This window comes from Trichosurus vulpecula, chromosome 6, assembly GCF_011100635.1.
Source record: "Trichosurus vulpecula isolate mTriVul1 chromosome 6, mTriVul1.pri, whole genome shotgun sequence".
NCBI classification, from domain to species: domain Eukaryota; kingdom Metazoa; phylum Chordata; class Mammalia; order Diprotodontia; family Phalangeridae; genus Trichosurus; species Trichosurus vulpecula.
The window spans coordinates 244,372,250-244,394,813 of NC_050578.1; the positions used below are offsets into that span (position 1 = coordinate 244,372,250).

The window sequence follows — 22,564 nt, forward strand, 5'->3', positions numbered from 1 at the left end:
ATTACAAATTTAAATTTCTGATCTTAGAATTGTGGAAATTTTAATAAAGTCACCAAATTATTTACATTTCCAGCTTTCTTTTCAGATTTAGGGAGAAAATTATGTTAATAAAGTGTGAAAAAGCCAGTGATGTGGATTTATTATAAAAGTGGGTGTGAACTCCTTGTTTTTAAAATTCGATTGTTTTGGTTTTGCATCAGTTGTTGCTATATGTGCCTCTCTCCTTGGTTAGTCTTTCCTTTTAGCAAAGGGGAAAAAAAGTTAAGCAAAAAGGTGTCTGTACTTCTTAAAAGCAGAATTTCTAAAGATTCTTCTTTGATATTTTTAGTGTAGAATTAATGGAAGTTGTTTGTGCCTAATTGGATTCCTGAGACAGTATATGAAAAACACAGGTTTGAAATGATAGTTTCAAAGTGTTTTGAGTAATCTTGTGAGTGATCTCAACAAGGAATGATTATAATGAAAAGAACTGAGAAGAAAAATAGAACATCCATAGTATATACAATGAGGAGAATAGTTAGATTTTCCCTTCTTTAGGTTCTTCTTCCTGGTGTTCTGATTAGGGGTAGAGGTAAAATAGGCAGCCACCTAGAACAAAATATTGAAGGAGAATACAATAAGAGTGTAAAAATTGCTTTTTATGAATGCAGACATTTGGAATGCCAGAAAATTCTGGATCACACAGGTAGTTATTCTGTGGTGACATTTATTAGATAGAACAAAGAATCAAAGCCTTTGTTGCAGGATCTCCAAATTGGGGACTGTGCACTTCAGGGGCTAACACAGTTGGTAGGAATGTATGAAGAATATAAGTCCCTATTCCTACTCACTTTGTTTCAGCCAGAGGTCCTTTCACTTGAGTGAATGTTGTAGCAGTTCAACTGGGCTTCAGCAGTGGCACTGTAGACAGACTTGCAGTGAGCCAGGGACTTGGCAGTGGTAATGAGTACTCAGATGTGGCACATCAAGACTATCAGGGCAGCCTCATGTTTCTTCTGTTCCTCTCCATCTATTTTGAAGAATTTTGGTTGGTGGTGATGGTGATGATGGGAACAGATGAAAACTTAGCAAGAGGCTGTGGCAGCAGCAGTAGCAGTAGTAGAGGTGGGTTTGGAAGATGAATGGTAGGTGATCTATCAATCAGCAAACATTTATTAAGTGCCTATTATGTCCTGGACAGTATGCTAGTCTCTGGGAACACTAAGGCACTTACAGTCTAGCTGGAGAAAACAGTGATAGGGAGTAGGGGATGCCAATAGTACCTGAGCAGATCTTGAAGGGTTTTTTTAGAAGGCAGCACTGGAGCTGAGTCTTAAAGGAAGTGCTTGGAAGGTCACAAAGTTTTTACTTATAGGTATACACAATCAAGAGTATTTGGAAACCATTGTTTTAGGAGGTGATACAGATTGGGAAGTTTGCAAAGCCTACTTAGGGCACACACATGCCTTGTCCTAAATCTCTGGCATATCATACAATGCAAAAAAATTATGAGATTGTAATGTCTTTTACAGATATATTCTATCTTTGTTTTTTCCTCAGTACATTGCACAGCATGCATTGCTCACAGTGTGTGTAAATGAATGGTTAGTGTGGATCTTTCTCCTGAAAAGGTCTGCATATCAATGAAGAAGTCCTATTTGACTCATAGGTGAATGGCCTCTCTTATCCAGAATTACAGTCAATAAATCTCTTATTCCATGATTTAAGAGCCAAGAAATGGAATGTCTTGTTTGTGGAACAGTCAGGAGGCCATTGTCACTGGATCGAACTTGGCTGGGAGTAAGATGTAAGAAGACTGGAAAAGTAGGAGGGGGCTGAATTGTGAAGGACTTTGAATGCCAAACCGCATTTTGTATTTAATCCTAGAGACAGTAGGGAGCCATTAGAGTTTATTGAGTAAGGGAGGGGATGCTGAGGGACTGGGAGGATGGAATTGCTCTGTACAGTAATGGGGATTGATGGAGTGGGGAAGGGCTTAGGGAGAAAGATAATGAATTCTGTTTTGGGCATGAGGAGGTGAAGAGGTCTACTGGATATCCAATTCAAGGTGTCTGAAAAGCGGCTGGAGATGTGAGACTGAAGGTTAGCAAAGAGGCTGGGGCTGGATAGGTAGATTTGAAAATATATAAGGAAACTGAGACCACAGGTTACATAGGTAATATTTGGCAAAGCAAAGATTTAAATCTAGATCTTTTTTAAAAATATATTTTTTTAAATCTAGATCTTTTTACTCCAAATCTAGTGGGGTTTTTTTCCTACTGCTCAGGAGTACACATTCTTTAAATGTTTATTATGCATTCTTTACATAGGCAATGTATTCTTAAAGATGTGAGTCTACTGTGGAATGTCACTAGTGAAAACCTTCCTATTTCCCTCTCATCGAGGATGGCCTTTATGCAAGAGTAGATTACTCTCATAAAAAAATCAAGTATAGATGAGAAAGTAAGCATATGAGTTGGTAGTTATTAGTGATCTTTGCTACCGTTTTGGGTAACAAAGTCTGAGGGGGGGAGGTGTGTGCGTGCACTGTACACTTTACATGTCTTCTCCAGGCACCTTTGAGATTGTCCCTTGTGGTCCTCAAAATTGTTACCTCCAGCATGGAACTTCTATATATTTGGCCTAGTCTAACTGTTTTTTTCCATCTTTTTCTTATGTGCCAATTAATTGTTGGTTTTCATTGTTCCTCCAAGACATATGTACTTATAAATGAACGCCATAGGTTTTGTCAGCACATTCATTTTTTCTCTTCCTACTCTTCTCTGTGGTGGCTCCACTGCCCTGGATGTTGAAAAGAGTATATTTGAAAAGATCTGCAAAGATTTTTATTCCTTATATATATATATTTATTCTTCTTGTTTGACCTTTTAAATACCTTCAGAGTAACTTTGCTTAACTAGGTCTCTTGCTAAGCCTTCTTTAGTGTTTCTCTCCACTGCATCTCACTTTTTGAAATGGTGGCACTACTCATAATCTAACAATATCCTGCTTTTCTTTAAGGTTTTAAAAAAGAGTATATTCTAAACTGGTACTGCCCTTGGCTGCCATATTTCTTGTCAAGATGAGGTGTTAGCTGGCTGAGGTAGTTTCTAGGCTCTTTTGATCTCCTTGTTAGGGTTATTGATCTATATCAGTTAAATGTAAACAACCCGAACTTTTATTTTCATTAATGACTTCTTTTAAATCACATTTATGTCTGAGTAAATTAATATTTTATCCCTCTTTGGAATCTACTTCTTATTTCCAGGACTTTCTCCCTTATCACACCAGTGTTCTTACTCTAGAAATTCCCTTCACCAAAATCTTTAATCAACACTTTTTATTATAGCAAAGACATGGAAATAAAGTAGATGCCCATCAGTTGGGAATGGATAAATAAATTGTGGTACATTAATATAATGGGATATTTTATTTTGTTGTAAGAAAAAAAAAAGGCATGGTGAATACAGAGAGAACTCTTTCATGAATTGATGCAAATTCGAGTAAGCAGAGCCAGAACAATGTAAATGGAAAGTACAACTGCCACAAAATAATTTTGAAATTATAAAGAACAATTTTGGCTGAAAGATACAAGAAGACATCTCCCCTGCCTCTTTGCAGAAGTTGGGATCCACAGGTGTGGAACATTACAGCTAACAGACTTTTCTCCGTGTGTCATTCAGGTTTTTTTTAATAGTATTTTTTCTAATTACATGTAAAGACGAATTTTCACATTAATTTGAAAGTTTTGAGTTCCAAATTTTCTCTCTCCCTCCCAAGGTAAGCAATTTAATGAAGGTTATATATGTGCAATCATGTAAAACATTTCCATATTAGTAGTGTTGTGAAAGAAGAAACAGACCAAAAGAAAAAACCATGAAAAAATAAAGTGAAAATAGTATGCTTCAATGTGCATTCAGACTCCATCAGTTCTTTCTCGGGATGTGAATAGCATTTTTCCTCATGAGACCTTTGGAATTGTCTTAGATCACTGTATTGCTAGGAATAACTAAGTTATTTATAGTTGAACATTATACAGTGTTGCTATTACTGTATACAATGTTCTCCTGGTTCTGCTCACTTCACTTTGTAGCAGTTAATGTCTTTCCAGCTTTTTCTGAAATTTGTTTTCTAGTCATTTCTTATATTCTCGTATTTCTTCTATTCTATTACATTCATATATCACAACTTGTTCAGTCATTCCCCAATTGATAGGCATTCCCTCGATTTCCAATTCTTAGTCACTACAGAGTGACTCACTATAAATATTTTTGTACAAGTAGGTCTTTTCCCCTTTTATTTTTGGATCTCTTTGGGATACAGACCTAGTAGTGGTGTTGCTGGATCAAAGGCCATGTCATTCAGTTTTGTCGACTTTTTTTTCCTCTTCCTCCTCTTAATAAAAATTCATTATAAGGGGGAAAGCTACAGGGGGGAATCTAAGCCATATAAAAATAAAAGATAGCAGCATTTTAAAGAGACTATAACCGTAGAGGGGCCAATAGAAGGGTGAAGGCAAAGGGAGCCCAGTTTGATGATGCTCAGCACCAGAACTGAAGTCCTAGCTGAAGTTGTTGCTTCTTTCCCTCAAGGTCCTTACAAGAGAAAGAACCTCAGAACTAGCCTGGCCACCACTCTGAAGGAGCTAGGACCAGAATGCCTTTCCACAATGGCAGAATGTGAGCTACTGCCATTGGACTCTTACTGTTGGCCTCTGTGTGGTCCTGCCCATAGTCTTCACCATGGGCATGATCTGCCATTATATTATCTATCCATCCTGTTCCAGAGCAACAACAGATATCAGACAGTCAAGTCCTAATTCAGTGAAGAGTCCTGGGGTAGAGCCAAGATGGTGGAATGACAGTGAAAGTACAGCCAGGCTCCAAACACACCTAGAAAATACACCAGATGGAATCCTGATGGGGGAAGTTCAGAAGAGTCACAGTGAATCATTTGTCTAGCTCAGATCAGCATAAAGAGGCAAAAAGGTCTAAGACGCTTGGGAGTGGGATCGGGCCAAGCAAACACTGTGGGTGGAAGCTGTGTACCAGGGCATCAGGACTGGGACAGGTACCAACTGGAAGCTTTGTTGTCCACTACTCAGCCCCAGGTCACAAATCTAGAGCAGACCTGGGGAGTGTGGGGCAGGGTGGGGGCAAGGAGGGTGCCATTCCCAAGTAGGGAGGACTTGTGCCAAAAGAGGAAGTTTAGAAAGTAGCAGCTGTGTGTGGCTTTGACCCCAGGAGCAGACCAGGGTCTGTTTCAGCATCTAGTCCACCCTGCAGAGGAATAACTAGACCAGGACAGGAATGCTGGACCAAAGGTAGCCTACAAGTCTGTCATTCTGAATGAACAGAACTTTACAGCTGGTTGATAGGGACTAAGTCGAGCTCAGACCAAAATCATTGTCAGGAACTTGCAGAGCTCAGACGGGGTAGCAACAATTAAATTTTGCTCTGGTTGAAACCACTTCGAGAACACTGAAAATTTGCAGGTCTCCAGCCTTTTCCCTGAGATCCTGGAATCAGAGAACACTTAGTACCCCAAGAAAGCAGCAATAGGTCAAGGTGAGATCTTCCCCCCAGAAGTATGGCAAAGCCCAGCCTTACCTAACATCAAGCCTGAAGTTGAGAAGTATGCTGGAAAAATGAGCAAAAATAAAATAAAATCTAGAGCTGTTGTAGCGACAGGGAAGCTTAAAGACACAAACTCAGAAGAGAATGTCTCCAGTACATCTTAAAGCAAAGCCTCAGAGAAAAACACAGCTTGTTTACAAACTAAACTATAATTGCTAGAAGAGATAAAGCAAGAGTTTTTTTCCAAGAAAGTTAAATGTTTTTATAAATGAGATGAGGAGAGCAGCTGATCCCTCATCTTTCATCTGAACTGGTCAAAGGAAGGAAAACAAATGAGAATTTTTTTTATAGTGCCTGCTGCCACTTGGTAGGTGTTATATGAATGTTAATAATTATCCTTTTTATTGTGCTGCTTTGGGTATTGTATAACCCTATATATGCACCTGTTATTTCCCTGCTAGAACTGGAAGCTCCCTGAGGGGGAGCACTCCCAGAGCATAGCACAGTCCCTGGCACACTGGAGGGGCTGTATCATCCCCCACCCCCCCACAGGCCTAGGTTCATATTACTCATCCTCTGTGTTCTCTCTGGCTTCCTTGTCATCTAGGGAGTGCTTCATGCTTTTAGCGCTTCCCCAGACTCCTCTCCTTGAGTTGTCACAAGCCACAGACTAAAAATGAATGGTTTTAAATTATAAAGATAGTAGAAAGATATCACCCTTCATTACTGGTTTAGGCCCATTGCTATGCCTCATATTTATTTAACAGCAGGATAACATTGCTCAATATTAAAGCAGTTTACATGTGGCTCATTACAGTCACCTTGGTGCTTTTGTGTTTTTTTCTCTCCAAAGCTATCATAGAGGAGGATTTTCTTAAGCATAAAGTTCGACCCTTGTCCCTTCAGGCGCCCTTGTTCCCTGATGACTTTTTCAGTGGCTTTAGATTGTAATCTTGGAGTCAGAAAATTTTACCTTTGAAGGTACCATAGAGAGAATCTCACATGCTTTCTCCATTTTAGACACTAGCACATTGAGGTTCCCAGCAGTTCAGTGCCTTGGCCAGGATTCCAGACTATAAATCCAGCATTCTTGATGCTACCCTCTCAGATCAGCCACGTTATGCTTGGCTCCTACAGCATTGTCTTATAGACCAGACCTCTTTCCTTGCCTCTCCCTTCTATCCTGCCACCCTTTTTCCAGGTCTGTGGTGAGCTCCTGACTCCTCCATGCCAGGGGTTTATCTCTGGGTTACTCATCTAGCTAGACCTGCATTTCTCTGAGTCTCTGTCAACAAGAATAACTCATTTTAAATGAAGAGCACTTGGCCTCGAACACATAAGGGACTTGAGGCTGAGGACTGATTGTGTGTCTATACTTTGTTTAGTTCCAGAAGCTGTTAAGGCTGCTGCTGGTGCAACACCAACTCTTCCTCCTGCTACTGCTGCTGCTGCCACCAGCACTCCCAATGCTGCTGTGAAGCAAGAGTCTGTACACAAAGCTCTGTCCCCTGCAGTAAATGCTTCAGAAAACTCAAGCGCTGCAGATCCCCCAAAGCTCTTAGACTTTGACCTTGATGGCGTTTCTTCAGACCAGTTAGCAAAGGTCCAGGAAACGGCTGCATTAGAAGGATGTGCGGAAGAGAACAGCGACAGTGGAGGAGAAGGCCAGTACAGAGAACGGGATGAATTTGTTGTGAAGGTGGAAGACATTGATAACCTGAAGGTAATCACAGTCTAGGAGAACCTGGACATGCTCCCTTTTAACATAATTGTGATAACTTTAAACAAGATACTAAAATAGACCTCCAATTGGCCTCCCCACCTCCAGTGCTTGTCTCTCTGCCAAAATAACCTTCCTCCTACGTAGATAAGACTATGCTACTCCCCTGCTTACAAGCCTTTATGGCTCCCTGTTATTTTATCTTTATTATTTTTAATTTAATTATTTTTAGTTTTCAACATTCACTTCCATAAGGTTTTGAGTTCTAAATTTTCTCCCCCTTCCCAAGGTGGTGTGGAGTCTGATATAGGCTCTACATATACATTCATATTAAACATATTTTCACATTAGTCACATTGTAAAGAAGAATTAGAAGCAATGGGAGGAACCACGAGAAAGAAGAAACAAAACTAAAAAAGAGAGCAAGTAGCATGCTTCGATCTGCATTCAGACTCCATAGATGTGGACAGCATTTTCCACCATGAGTCTTTTGGAGTTGTTTTAGAGCCTTGCATTGCTGAGAAGAGCTAAGTCTATCAGAGTTGGTCATCGCACAATGTTGCTGTTACAGTGTACAATGTTCTCCTGGTTCTATGCTCCCTGTCATTTTAGAATAAACTCAGACTTCTTAGACTGGCATTGAATCCTTTCCAGTCCGACTTTAGGTTACTTTTCTGGCCTTACTTCACATTACTGACCATCACACATTCTATTCCAGCTAGTCTGGACTAGTAGTTAGGTCCCATAGTCTCTTCCTTTTTTCTCCCCTTATCTCCATTAAAATTTTTTTCCTTCAGTTTCCTTTCCTTCACCTTCCCCATGAAGCTTTCCCTGATTTCCTTCCTCCTCAGGTTTTCCTTAAGCACTTTGTAGCTTTCTTTTGCCCCTAACACAGAGCACCTTGAGTTGTACTTATTTGTGGTCTGTGCCCCACCCTCCCCTCCACATACATATTAGATTATAAGATTCTTGAAAAGAGACTCCATAGTTTTTCGTTTTTTTATCCTCAGCACCCAGCAGTCTCCAACACAAGGTGTCACTCAATAAATATTTGTTGACTTCAGTTGCATTTCTTCCGTATTTCCAGATATTCTAAATAATACAAAGGCTCATTTTTATCCCTTCAGCTAAATCTGTCATTTTATTCTTTGCAATGCTTTCCATTTTGTCAAAAATATAATCAAAATAATGAACTAAATGTCATTTAAAAATAAAAGCACTTAAATCTGAATTTTATCTTAGTTCCTTGCTAATTGTAGCTTGGCATAGTTTGGGTTACACAGTTATATTGTTGGATAAATTCCATTCTCAAAGTGATATGCGTTATGTGATATTATTAATATGATGGATTGTTTCGTTTAACTGTGCTTTGTAATATGGGAGAATTGGGGGGAGGGGAGTGGGAGGGATTGGGAAATAACCACAGTGGCTTTTTTTTAAGCATTAATAAAACTTTATAATTATTTTCTAATTATATATTTTATTTTTATAATTAATAAATACATTTTATATATTTATATATACTATATTAATATCTATAATATATAATTATTATTAATAAAACAAATACTGTTGTGAACATGTAAGACAATATGGTATAGCGGATAGAAGGCAGCATGATCTAGTGGATGGAGGGCCAGCCTGGGAGTCTGGAAGACCTGGAGGCATAACCAGGTATATGACCATGGATGAACATGTCACTTAGCCTCAATATGCTCCAGAGGGAGCTCCTTTAGCATGAGTTCCCTATACCAATGAAATCATAGCTTCCTGCTAGGTGGGAAAATATGTATTTATAAGTGATCAGAATTTGATAAAGTATTTATAAACTGTAAAATTCAGATAGAAATAACTATTGCATGGAAGAGAGATCCAAATAGTATTTGATTAGTGAGGTCTGTTAGCATCTAATATAATCTTCTGTCTCTAAATGTATGATGTTATTACATACCCCAAAGTAACACATTGTTGCTCCTTAAAGACCAGTGTGATGGAGGCTACAAGGCAAATTTCCACTAAGTACAGAGAACTTTGACGAGAACTTTGACAATTAGCTAAAAATTTAGTAGACTCCTTTTTGAAGTAATAAGCTCCCAAGCAGAAGCCAGATGACCTGTCTATAAAGAAAATGGTGGAGGGGTTTTCTGTATTGGGTGGGAGGCTAGACTACTTTATTCTTGAAGCTATTTTCCCAGTTCTTTGACACTGAAAATCAAATCATCCATTTTGATTTAATTCTGTGCCTTGCAGGTGGCTTTAAAAACAGGTAAAGAACCACCAGCCATCTGGAAAGTACAAAAAGCTTTATTGCAAAAGTTTGTTCCTGAAATTCGAGACGGGCACAGAGAGTTTGCTGCTACTAATAGTGTAAGTAGAATCAACATCTACCAATTTTGGATGGTCATCACTCAAAAGTTATGGATGAAACTCAAGAATATTTTCTACAGTTTGTATTTCTGAAGGAATTGTTTTAGGACATCCTGAGTTAAGATGGAATGAAAGCACCTTATACCTTTTTCCACTGAATGCATGAAGATAAGACTTAGACAAATAAACTTTTTTATTTATTTTATATTTTCTATATATTTTATATTTTATTTATTTTATATTTTCTTAAATATCTGAACAAGCAAGTGATAATGGCTCTCTGGGTGTTGTGTTATACAAGGGAACTCTGATGTTCTCTCTATTGGCTTGTAGAATAGTTAGTGTGTTCCTAGTAGTGTCTTCTTTCCTAGCCTGAAACAAACCTGACCAACTTTAATGACCCCTCTTGGTAAGTTGCATATGAGCTTTTAACTACTGAAAGGGAAAGATGCAGTTTTTAACATCTGATTAATGTTCATTGAAGTAATTTAACATTTTGTCATGAGTTTTAGTTTTTTACAAAGCAGTGAGTACAGTCATATAATTTGGAGTCTGTGTGTTTTTCCTTAGTATCTTGGATATTTTGGGGATGCAAAGAATAAATACAGACGGGTATATGTAAAGTTCATCGAAAATACCAACAAGAAGGAATATGTCAGAGTATGCTCAAAAAAGCCAAGAAGTCACCCTTTATCAACATCCAGGTACTTCTCTTCCTACTTTTGTATTGGGCAGGGCCTTTCATGATGGGGTGCAGAGAATGAAATCAGTGCAGAGAATGAAATCAGTGGAATACTGGACTTTTAAGTTTTAATTATTAAAGACTGAATAATCAGTACCTAATGCATATTGAATAAATTGATGCTGAGGGTACCATAACAGACACCAGTTTTCTGTAGTCTTATGGGCCCCACTGTGATATCGTGTGCCTTCTATTGGTGCCACCAAGTGGGGAGTCTGAATTCCAGGACACTAGTGTAATTCTAGGTTTTTAGAACTATTCTAGGTGTTAGGATTTGGAAAAGGACAGAACAAGATAAGCCTCACCTTGTCATCTAGAGAATTTTCCACAATCAATCCAGAGCAGAATTGTTCAGTAGCCATAGGCTCCATGACTTTTTCCCCAGCCTGTGGCCATCCAGGTTCTCATCCTCAAGCTCTCCATAAGCCAGGTATGACATGGCCTGTCCTTCTGTAGGCTTCTGGGAGTTAGGTGTACCCCAAAAGGAACTAGAGGATGAAAGAGCTGGAATCATTAGTCCCTTAACTGAATGCTAAATAGAAATGGTGAAAAGAGAACTATAATGAGGAAAGCTTTGGAATCATTGTTAGAGATATTTGGGTCTAGTTCAGATTCCTAAAGGTGCTCAAAAGGGAATGAAATCTGGCCTGCTCAGCACATTAAGATCACCTACAGGGATGTCTGAGTTTTCTTCTTAAGTCATTTGACAGAATCTCTGTTAACAAAATGTCATTGCTTCTAACATTGCAGAGCTGTTCATTCTAAGCCAAGCAGCAGCAGTAAAGTTCCTGATCTTCCAGCACCAAAAACAACAAAAGTCTCTTCTGTGAAATCCAAAGCTAAGCAGCCAAAGACGAAGGCCGAGCCGCCACCAAAGAAACGGAAGAAATGGAAACAAGAGCTGGAGTCTTCCCAGTCTGATTCCTCACCTGAAATCCGTATTAGTGGCAGTGAGGAGGAGGAGGAGGAGGGTGAGTGGGCAGGGGGTGTCCAGCCAACAGCACCTCAGAATCCCTTCTGCATCCATTGAAGCTGCAGCTCTTCCAAGGGTGTTTAAAAGGATCTATTCTAAGAGATTCTGCATCCAAATTAGAAGTTTTAGATTTTAGTAAAATGCATTTTCCTCCCATTGCTACTTAATATGGTGATTTAATTTATTATTAAATAGTGGAATATTTGTCATACTTGGCCCCAGGAAAGCTAGTTATGTACTTGTACTACTGATGACTAGAGAGCCAGACCTGCTGTAGAGAAGAAGGGAAGGGAATAAGCATTTGTGTAATAATAGTAGTTCTACTGTATGCCTTCACAAATATCTTGTTTGATCCTCCTCACAACCGCCCTGGGAGGTAGGCATATTATCATCTCCATTTGACATATGAATAAATTGAAGCAGAGAGATGTTGTGCCTTGCCTGGGGTCTTCGTGTCTGAGGTCTAATGTGAGCTCGGGTCTTCCTGACTCCAGGCTCTATTTACTAAGCCACCAAACTGCCCCCTAGAGACTATGAAAACCCTAAATGCATTAAATCCTTGCTTTCAGCTATGTTTAACTGATAAATATTACCGCAAGTCTTCATGACAAGGTCTTTTCACCTCCCTTCGTTTCTCAGATAGACACCAGTTGGAGTCTCTTTCCTGTCCTTGTCTGCTCACCTTGGCAGGCTGTTTCTCCTTTTCCCTTTGCAGCCTTTTACTCCCAGATTTATATCTTGTGCCCTTTCTTTTCTCCTTAATATAAACAAGCATCTACTTAAATGTCTTGGGACCTGCCCAAGCTCCACTTGATGGCTGTATTTTGGGCCCCCCTGCCTTAGAGTGAATCTTAGTGGTATCTGTTTCTCTTTGGAACAGCAACCCTGAGGGTCTTCCCCTCCAGCTTTTTTTTTTTCTTAATTAAAGGGGCCATCCCTTGACTCACTTCTTAAAGAGGCCTATTCACTGAATGGGCATTACCTCAGGGTCCCCCAATGCATCCTGATGAATAACTGGTCACTGGATTCAGATGGCTCTGGAGGAGAAAGTGAGGCTGGTGACCTTGCACAGCCCTCCCTCACTCAAATCCAAGTCAACTGCAAGTCATGTCATTATCCTAATGTCATGGTCCTCTTTGAGAATGAAGGACAAACACAACCAAGACCTGGGTTCAAATCCCATGCCTTATACAACCTATGGACATACACAGCCTTGGGCAAAGTACTTAATATTTAGAATTACCAGCATTTTATATACATTGTAAAGTTTGTAAAGTCCTTTACAAATATCTCATTTGATCCTGAACCGTTCTAAGAGGTCGGTGATATTATCATCCCTATTGGACAGTTAAGGAAGCTAAGACAGACAGAGGTGTTAAGTGACTTGCCCATGGTCCCAAATTCATAAAGTGTCTGAGACCAGATCTTCCTGACTGCAGACACTCCTAGTTCACCCATCCCATGAAGTGTTAGCCTCGATGGCCTCCAGTTTTAGAGCTTGTGCCTTTCTAAGGACCAGTGCGCAGCCCCTCCTTGCTAGTCTCCCAGGCCCCTCTGTAGTGCAGGCTCTCCTTCCCACCTGCCTTCCCTCACTGCCCTCTTGTTATGCTGGATTCTTGCACACTTAGAGCCGGCTGTGCCACTGCTCAGTGGCCAGCCCTCCGCAGGCTGATTCCCCGCTGCCTTTCTTAGTGTGTCTTTTCTTTGTCTTCTCATTGGCCTTTCACATACCATTTCTGCTACAGTGAGGGAACCTCATATGTGCTCCTGCTTTCCTGCCTTTGTACTTCTGCACACAGCCCTCTCGTCTCCTCCATTCTTAGGCCTCCCTGAGCCCACCTGCAATGCCTCTTCTTCTATGGAGTCTTTTCTGCGTCAGCCTCCCATGAAGTTGATAATGAATACATTTCCCTTGAGGAAAGCACATTTTAAAAGATTTTCCCCAGTTCTGTGTAAAAACAACTTTTTAACCCTCATTTTTAAAACTTTGAGTGAGGAAAGCACTTCCTACCTGTCTTATGTATGTGTATAATTTTGTATTGTATTGTATCCACCCAAAGGTCCATGGGAGCAGGGATCATGTCTTATCTATACTTATGTCCTCCAGTAGCGCCTAGGACCGTGTTCTGTAAATAGTAGGAGCTTAATAAACATTTACTGATTTGAATTCATGAGCTTCGTATAGCAGAGCCTTTGAATGAAATGAGTACCAAGAACAGGCACTAAAGATAGAATTTTTTTTTTACATCTTGGCAGCTATTGTTTATAATATGAAGATTTGGGTTTTGCAATCATCATTAAAGAATAAGTTTGTTTTTTTTTTCGTCCAGATGGTACAGTGAATAGAATGCTGAGCCTGGATGGAGTCAGGAAGATTCATCTCCCTGAGTTCAAATCTGGCCTCAAAACTTATTAGCCATGTGACCCTGGGCAAGTCAGTTGACCCTGTTTGCCTTAGTTCCCTCATCTGTAAAATGAGCTGGAAAAGCAAACAGCAAACCGCTCCAGTATCTTTGCCAAAAAAACCCAAATGACACAGCTGAAATGACTCAACAACAAACCCGATTGACCACTAGGTGTCGCCATTGGGTAACACTAAATTCCTTCCTCCTCCTTTTAGGAAGGAAGATGCTCATCTTAACCCTAAATTCCTAAGAAGTGATAGTAAAAATTTTATATCCTAATATAGACGTTCAAAGTTGCTACCAAAAATTTGTCTTTTGCCCCTTGAATTAGAGCATACTTTTCTAGGAAATACCATGTTACTTTTTCTTTCTTGTTTTTGTGTACTATGTGCTTATGCCAGAGTTCTATATAAAGGGATGGGGAAGGGACTGAGTCACTGGTCGGTGCGGACGTGTGTGTCTCTGCCGTTGGAGTTAAAGCTACAGAATTCCTGGAAGGTGGCAGAAGAGACTGCACAATGGCGATCTCCCAGGGTCACCCTGGTGGCCAGGGAAGCTCTGAGGAGCCAAAGTTGTGAGAAGTCTCCTGCAGGCTTTGTTCTGCTTTTTGTATTGGTGTTGTTTACTCTGAACAGTAACTATAGGATTTTTGAGATGAATAATAGTGTATTTCCATTTTTTTAAAACAATGTATCTGTTTTCTAGAATTTGACCCTCCTGCTCCTTCCGTCCCCCGTTTTCTGAACACAAGGGCTATGAAGGAAACCTTTAGGAGCTACGTGGAGCTGCTTGTGAGCATCGCCTTAGATGCAGACACGATGCAGGCCTTGGAGAAGAGCAATGGTATGTGCTGATGGTGGAGACTCCAGGCACCTGGTTGCTCTTCTTATCAAGGGCAGGATCTGCCTTCTCAGCCTGCATATTCCTTGTGCATGCCATTCTGTTGAACAGATCCAACCTTTGGATGGACTGAGTACTGCCCTCACAGTGGGAAGATGCAACAGTGCATTTTGACTGCTTTGTACTGTGGGTGATTTTATTACTGCAAACATTGAACAGCTCCATCCTAGGTTCTTCAACCCAAAGTTCTCCGAATATTCTTAGACTGAGAGGTATCATATACAAAAGAGAGATACAGCGTAGTATGTGTTAAAAATGAACAAATCACTCTAGAATTTTCAGCTAGAATTTTTTTTCATATACTTGTGTTGTTAAATATGCCATAGGTGACAGAATATTATTTCAAATAACTGAGCATGTCCTGATACTATCTACATAGGTATAATCATAAAAAACAAGAAAGAATCCAGGTTAATTGTAATGAAATGTAACTAGTATCTGATTATTGATACTTTTCTTCTCCCAACCCCCATTCTCCCCTTCCTTCTGTGGGCTATGTCTTTTCTTCCTCTTTTTTCCCCTCAGTGTATGCTAGTAAAATACATAACATCCAAAATTTGTAGAGAGCTATAATTATCTACTTTGAATATATCATAGATATCATCCAGTCTGGCTGAGGCCCAAGCCTAGCTAGTGACAAAGGTGGGGACTATAACCCAGGCTTTGGAAAACCCAGGCTGATGCTATTTCCCCAATGCATGAGTTTTGTTTGAACTCCAGCTTCCAAAGACAAATGTGAACTGACCATCACTTAAATGAATTCTAAAGTTACTTATTTACTTTTAAAAATTACTAAGTCTTTGAAGGTCTTTTTGCACTTGACAAAAAATGACTTATGTTCAGATGTCTTTTACTTTATCCCAGACAGATACCATAGATTCGATATCAAAAGAACTCGGTTTGAGGCCTGACTCTGTCACTGAATAGTTTTTGGGTATTAGACAAAGGACTTAACCTCTCCCAGCCTCAGCTTTGTCATCTGCAGCACAGAAGTAGTGCGCTTGTCTCCTTTTTAAGGTTGTTTTGAGCATCAAATAAAGATTGCTTATGAAAAGATGCTTTGAAAGCATACCATGCTTTATGATGTGAGCTATTGTGGCCACCTCAGAAAATGTGTAGTACTGATTCCTTTCATGACGTCAGTGATTAGGGCAAAAAGAGACCATAGAGATCTTCTTATTCAGCCCCCTTATTTTACAGATGATGTACCTGAGGCTGAGGAAGGTTGAATTACTTGCCCTAGGTCACACTTCTACTTAGTGGTGACTAGAACCCTGATTTCATGATTCCAAGTGAAGTAATCTTTCTGCCACACTCTGGTGCCTTGCATTTGCTTCATTATTAGAAATACTTCTAGAAGCTTTGTTTGAAAGTTTTCCTTCCATAGCTTTGACAGAAGTTGGACACTATGGGTATGGAACATTGCATATAATGTCCTTTGGATACGTTGGCTAATTCTACTTAATTTTTTTTCCTGTTTTTTATTATTGGATATAAGAGATAGCTCTCTGGGATGTGGAGAGGGAATGATACATTTGGTAACTAGTAATAGGGGAGATATAAAGGCAAGTAAGATGAAGAAAACCTGATTTTTTTTTTTAAGGTTTACATTCCATGTCCTGTAAGGATAGTCACTGTCAGTCCTTAATTCTGAATATTGGGAGTTGACTCATTTAATATTTTTTCCTTGAAGCTTGTATATTTTAAATATTTTAGTGTATTATGTGATTTAAAAATTGATTATTCAAATATTTCCTGCTTAATACATTTCTCCTTTAACTATATTAAATTTTTGTTCTGTTTCAGATGAGTTACTTTTGCCACATATGAAGAAAATTGACGGTATGCTCAATGACAACAGAAGACGACTTCTTCTGAAGCTCCATTTGGATCAATCACTTAAGGTATTCCTCTTGCCAAGATTGATCTATGCCTGTTGAGCAGATTTGTAATGGGCACTCTCTGCTGAGAAGCCAGCTTCTGCATTCACCAGAAGATTCATGTTCAGTTTTAATGATTTTCCTAAATGAACATTTCATGATGAAAATCTTTTATACATATATGTATACATACCCACCATCTAAATGAAATGCTGGTAGCTCCATAGTGTGTGCGCTTCTGTGTGAGTACATGTTGTGTGTCCATGCTGGATGGGGCACGTGTGTGTGTGATTTCATTGATGTAGGGAATGCCTATGGAGGATGCTCCCTATCCCAACATACATCAGTCCCCGTTCCACAGTTTGTCATCTTTGAGTTGCCTTTGCCATATGAAAACCAAGACGAGCCAGCATTGATGTGGGGCCTCCCAGTTTGCACAGCTCCCTGTGTGCTTTCTCACTGCATCCTCACAGCAGCCCTGGGAGGTGGGGGCTGTTACTATCCCACTGAGGCTCAGAGATGTTGAATGGTCTCTCCAGGGTCGTGCAGCAAGTGAGTGTCTGAGGTGGGATTTGAATTTGTCTTCCTGACTACAAACAGGCCAGACTGGGTCAGAGATGGGACTTGGGGCAAGGAAGTGGGCTTTTGAGGTCCCCCCTCTGCCCTCTGAACATTACTGCTCCTTTAATAGAGTGTCTGTGTCCTTTAACTGCTGTTCTGGTTTGACTGTAAACTCTACACCTTTGGTGAGATCCCTTTGAAAGGAAAGGAGTTATACAAATTTTCACAAAGGTCAGTGTTGCCTTCATTCTGCAGGTGCTTTTCCTGCATTCCCTGTTCCCTGGCTAGAGACAGCCCCATTATGGAGAGTAAGGGAGTTGGGTGCATTCCAACCAGCACAGGAGGCTGAGGCTTTTCCCCAGGGCATTGTTTCTCAGCTTTTTGGACCCTCACACAAACTCTCCTTTACCTTGTACTTCCCTGAAGTGCAGCCAGGTCTCCAAAGCCACGAATGGGAAGGTGCTGGCTGAGGAAGCTGCCAGGATACATGAAAAATCAGAACATGCTTATTGTTACATGATGCATTAATTAATATATCACATGATATTCACTTAACTAACACTTTAAAAACAAAAAGAGAAGTTTCTTTTAAGCTAAAATTACCTTGCAATGCAGTGGCATTTTCCAGAGATTCCACCACTCTTAAACAGGATCACTTGGACTAATCCTTTTTAGGGTTGATTGACCAGCACTGTCATCACTTGGCCAAGTGTGTTAAGTAGGTCTGGAAGTTCTTTTATTTTCATATTCAGTAGTTGAGTTGTGTATGTTAATTTCACAGAATGAAAAAAAATTGATTTTAAAAAATTTTAAAAGGAACCCATGGTGTAAGAAGCTGTAAAGATAGTTAAAATTTTTTAAATAGAAAGCTTCTAATTATTAGCTGAAATGGATGATTGTCTTCTAAGCTAGCTTTACAGACATAGTGTAAAAGTTAGTGTACTAGTTTGGCAGAATATTAAATTGCCTTTTAATTTTTAAAATACAGCTGCAATACCTATTTGATTTGCATTTGAAATAAATACTTATCACATCTTCCCAGGATAGTTTTGTTGAATGTTTGGGGAAATCAGTCCCATAGTCATTGTTTTCTGTGCCTCAGGAAATTTGTTTCAGATGTCTTTTGATATCCTGGATTTATAGAAAAGGTAATTTGGAAGTTGTCTTTTTGTCTCTATATAAGCCCAAAATTCATTGCTTCCAACTTTGTTTAGAATCAATGTTCAGTCTTTAAAAGTCTTTCATATATTGGTTGAAAGGAGTAATTGTGTTCAGAAATAAGACAGGGAATGCATATGAAAAATGAAAAGCAGTATGGTAATTCTTGATAAGAACACACTTTAAAAAATTAATAGGGACCAGGAATTATTAGTGGCTAACTCTGGGCAAAGAATGCTTTGTTTAGTGAAGAAGAAACTTTTAGTTTCCTCTTATATCAAGAGAAAATATGATTCATTTGTGAAAAAATACATGCCCATTGTGTTTTCAGGGGCACAGTTCTAGGTGTCTGGATAAGAGAGTCCTTGATTTCTAGAGTTGGTGTGGTGATGTGTAAGTACTAGGTTTATTGGACTAAATTGTGAATTGTACATGTATTTAATTGGAATATTTCATCCCTTTTCTCTGATAGGGGTAAACTTGATGGTGTGTAGTTTTGAGCTCATTAGCATAATTTCAGTCACACTGATTATCCTAGTGGGAAGGAAAAGGTGCAGAGTTGTGACTGTTCAGTGATCTCTCAGCAGTGATAAGGTGCTTCTGCCCCTTCACTTCTTACATTGATGTCCTTTTTTAAAGGTTTCTGCTCAGTAAGCCTGTGATATGTAGGTGGCATATGTATGTAGGAAGCAGGATTATAAAGCGAGATGATTTGGGCATGACCCTGGAAAGAAGCATGGCTCAGCCACAGGCCTAGCTCAGGGCACAACACCATGCTGCTGAAGGGTGAAGATGTTCTTTTTATGGCCCTTGGGAGGCCAACAAGGTGGTGGGGGGAGGGGAATCAAGAGATACCCCTTTATTCCCCACCAGGACCCAGTGGCCCTCTTCAGTACAAGGCTGCTTCAAGAATGAGGCATCACTCAGGTTACAGGGTACCAGGCCTTTCTGTATGTCAGAATGGCATGAGCCCTCCTCCCATAGGTCAGGCTGGTAGCTTGTAACTGAGCTATTAGCACAGAGGTGGTAAGAAAATCTGGAGGTTTGGCCTATTTGGATGGCTGTTGGTTGACTCATTTCTGATCTATGCACTGAAAATACTGATCAATTTGATGAAGGACAGAGGTCTGTGCAGCTGAACCAATAAATGGCTTTAAGATTGAACAACTAGTCAAAGAATTATATATGGATTTAATTATATTAGATGTATAAATATAGAGGAATTGAGTATATTAAGAGCATAGAATTTAGAGCTGGAAGGGAACTGAGACATCACCTAGTCTGCAGGTGAGACATGCCACTTACCCAAGATCCCACTGGGAAAAAGGAGCAGGGCTGGACATGAAACCAGGGCTTTCTGACTCCCTTTCTGGGGCTCTTCCCATTATACCACACTGCCTGGTATGTGCAAGGAGGGCCTAAAACATTTGCTGGTTGATTGTTGATTGTTTTCTAGAACATGTTTCCTTCTGAAAGTAACAAGAAACAACTTTTAATAATTACCAGCTAGATTCTCACCTCAGATATTAGATAAAAGCCTACATTGGAATTAATGTTCTGCATGTATCTGAAGCAACCTATTTTATTTTCTTTCCAGTGGAATTGGTCCTCTTGTGTCCCTGACCCTCTCATTTTAAAAACTATATATTCTGATGCTAGCCTTCAATTTCTGATGCATTTTAAATTGATTTTTTTTAAGTACTGATTGTTTTCTTTCAAACATTACTTATTTTGCCTTTCTCTTTTAAAGAATGCTTTGGAAAGTTTTCCTGAGCTAACAATAATTACTCGGGACTCTAAAGTAAAAAGTGGAGGGTCTGTTTCTAAAATCAAAATGAATGGCAAACCTTATAACAAGAAAACACTTAGGACTTCCAAATCAACCACTAAATCAACACAGGTGAGTGTCATGTGATTTTTAACTGTTTTCTCCTCTATCTCCACTGTAACTGCTCCCCCCCTCCCACTAATCCTAGTTACACCGTACATCTTGTCATCACCCAAAAACACTCCTTTCTTCCAAGATCCTTAATTCTGAAGTTCCCTTTTGTTGCCCCTCCTCTGTCCTACTGCTTCACTCTCCCCAAGTGTACTTATCACCATTGATACATACTTTTCTCCCAGCTTGACCAACCTGCCCTAGACTGACTTTTTAAATAAGCATTTATTTTCTCTCCCTCTCACCGAAGAATTTTTAAAAAGCAAACCTTATAACACATCCATCAAAAATTCCCACACTGGCCATGTCCTAAAAATGTAGGTCGCATTCTTCATTTTTTAAGTCCATCGGCTCCAGCAGAGGATAATAGGTTTCAACTTTAGTCCTTTGGAATCATGATTTGTCATTACATCGATCAAAGTTCTAAAGTCTTTCAAACTTGTTTCATAATTGTTTAGCCATTCCCCAAAGACAAGTGTTTGTTAGTCTCTAATTTTAAGCCACTCTCTTAAGGGCTGCTATGAGATGTGAGATGTTGGTTTCTGTCTGATTTCAGCTAGACTAATTCCAGTTCACCCCTGTGTTTGTCAGATAATAGGACTTCTCAATAATTAGGGTTTGGGGTTTATCAAACACTTGTATACTGCATTCATTTACTTCTTTAATTTACTTTCCTTCCTTCACAGTCTTAATAAGCCAGCCATTTCAGTAATGCCATCTTCCAAACATACATTTGTCCCTCTGGCAATATTCTTGCTCCCCTAGTCCTCAGACTGTGTCCTCTTCACCATCTACTTTCTTAGCAATTCCTCACACATTCTAGATACGAATAAGGAAGTCATGAAAATGTACTGTTTTCTACATGTTCCCCACGGGGACTGTTTCAAACTTTCTCACTCTCAGTTCTAACTTTACAGGTCCCTCTCTTTCACTGTTTGACAAATAGTCCTACTTTACCAAGAAAACTGAGGCCCCTTCTTGTGAGCTCTTTTCCTCCTCACTTCCCCTCTTCCACCCTCACTCTCCCCTGCTTTACTCCACTTCCAAAAAAATTAAGTGATTTCCTTCCTTGGCAAAGCAAACTATGGAGCATTTGTACCTGATCCTGAACTCTAAGCCCCTCTCATCTCCTTTGTGAGCTCACTTCATGGACCATGTCCTCCCTCTTTTGTAGCTAGCTACCAGAGGAAGGATTGGTATTCATTCTCAGTGTGAACTAGCAAGCAATGTTCTTAATTAGCCTTCTGCCAAATCTCCCCCAAATAAGTCAGTTCCATAATTGAAGTTGAGAGTTGGATTCAGCATTTTTGTAAAAGTATTCTTGTGTCAAGTGCTTAAGTGAAATATCATTAATATTTTTTATAGGAGTTTGCCGTAGATCCAGAAAAAATACAGTTGTATTCTTTATATCACTCTCTTCATCATTACAAATACCATATTTATCTGATATGTAAAGAGGAGGTAAGTACTTATTAATTTATTTCTATTATTATTAATTTATAAATTAAGCTTTTAAGAAACCATGTGTTTTAACTATGACTATAGCTAATAGTGGCATCTTTTAGTGTAAGTATGGCGAAAAAGCCAAAAAAACTTACTTTGGAATTGTCTTTGGATAATGGATTCTGGTAATTCTACCTTTTGCCTTTTTTGCTCAGACTTGAACCCCAGTATGTCTGATTACACCATTGTGAATCCTCATGCATGCCATTTCCAAGCTAGCAGGTGTTGTTGACTGCAATACGAATTATGCTTCACTTTTTTCTACTTACAAGTGATCATTTTGAAACTGTCTGTTGTAAACTGCTTTGCCAGTAGTCTTCCTTTTTTAATACTTAAACTAGCCTAGCTCAGGATAGTTATAATGAATATCATTTTATTGCCATGAAATGAATATGAATCAACTTTTATCAGCATTTAGATAGAGTACATTGAACTTGCTAAGAAATTACATATACAGTAGAAAGCTGAACCCAGCAGATGGGATGTTTTTAATACCTGTAACATACTAGTGAGTGATCCTAGAATAGCTTTCACTGATTTTATCAGATCTGGATATCTTTATCAAGTGTGTGAAGTATGGTAAAAGTCCAACAGTGATTTGAGGAAAAATGATACTTGGGGAATTTTTATACTAAGACTGGGTTTGAAATTGGCAGCTGACTTTACCATTGTGACTTAACACATTTAGGAGGAGATGAGGAATTTTGGAAGGGTCCTTGAAGAAACACTCATATTTCTCATGTAAAGCCCTATAAAAGGGAAACCGTTATTTTCCCTGGATTATGATAAAGCATTGCTCCTACAAGAATTAATGTCCTTGGCCAAGAATGTGACAGTCACTGATTATGGCAGGAACCTACT

At 39.4% G+C, this 22,564-nt stretch overlaps 1 protein-coding gene across 1 annotated transcript in view; it reads left to right on the forward strand.

Annotated features, from left to right (window-relative positions):
* QSER1 (glutamine and serine rich 1) overlaps positions 1 to 22,564 on the forward strand; it is a 73,115-nt gene that overhangs the window by 46,583 nt on the left and 3,968 nt on the right. Inside the window, exons 5-12 of the mRNA XM_036762583.1 lie at positions 6,941 to 7,278; positions 9,526 to 9,642; positions 10,213 to 10,346; positions 11,135 to 11,355; positions 14,468 to 14,605; positions 16,469 to 16,566; positions 20,012 to 20,161; positions 21,566 to 21,661. Of these exons, the coding sequence (XP_036618478.1) occupies positions 6,941 to 7,278; positions 9,526 to 9,642; positions 10,213 to 10,346; positions 11,135 to 11,355; positions 14,468 to 14,605; positions 16,469 to 16,566; positions 20,012 to 20,161; positions 21,566 to 21,661 (1,292 nt within the window). The remainder of the gene's footprint in view (positions 1 to 6,940; positions 7,279 to 9,525; positions 9,643 to 10,212; positions 10,347 to 11,134; positions 11,356 to 14,467; positions 14,606 to 16,468; positions 16,567 to 20,011; positions 20,162 to 21,565; positions 21,662 to 22,564) is intronic.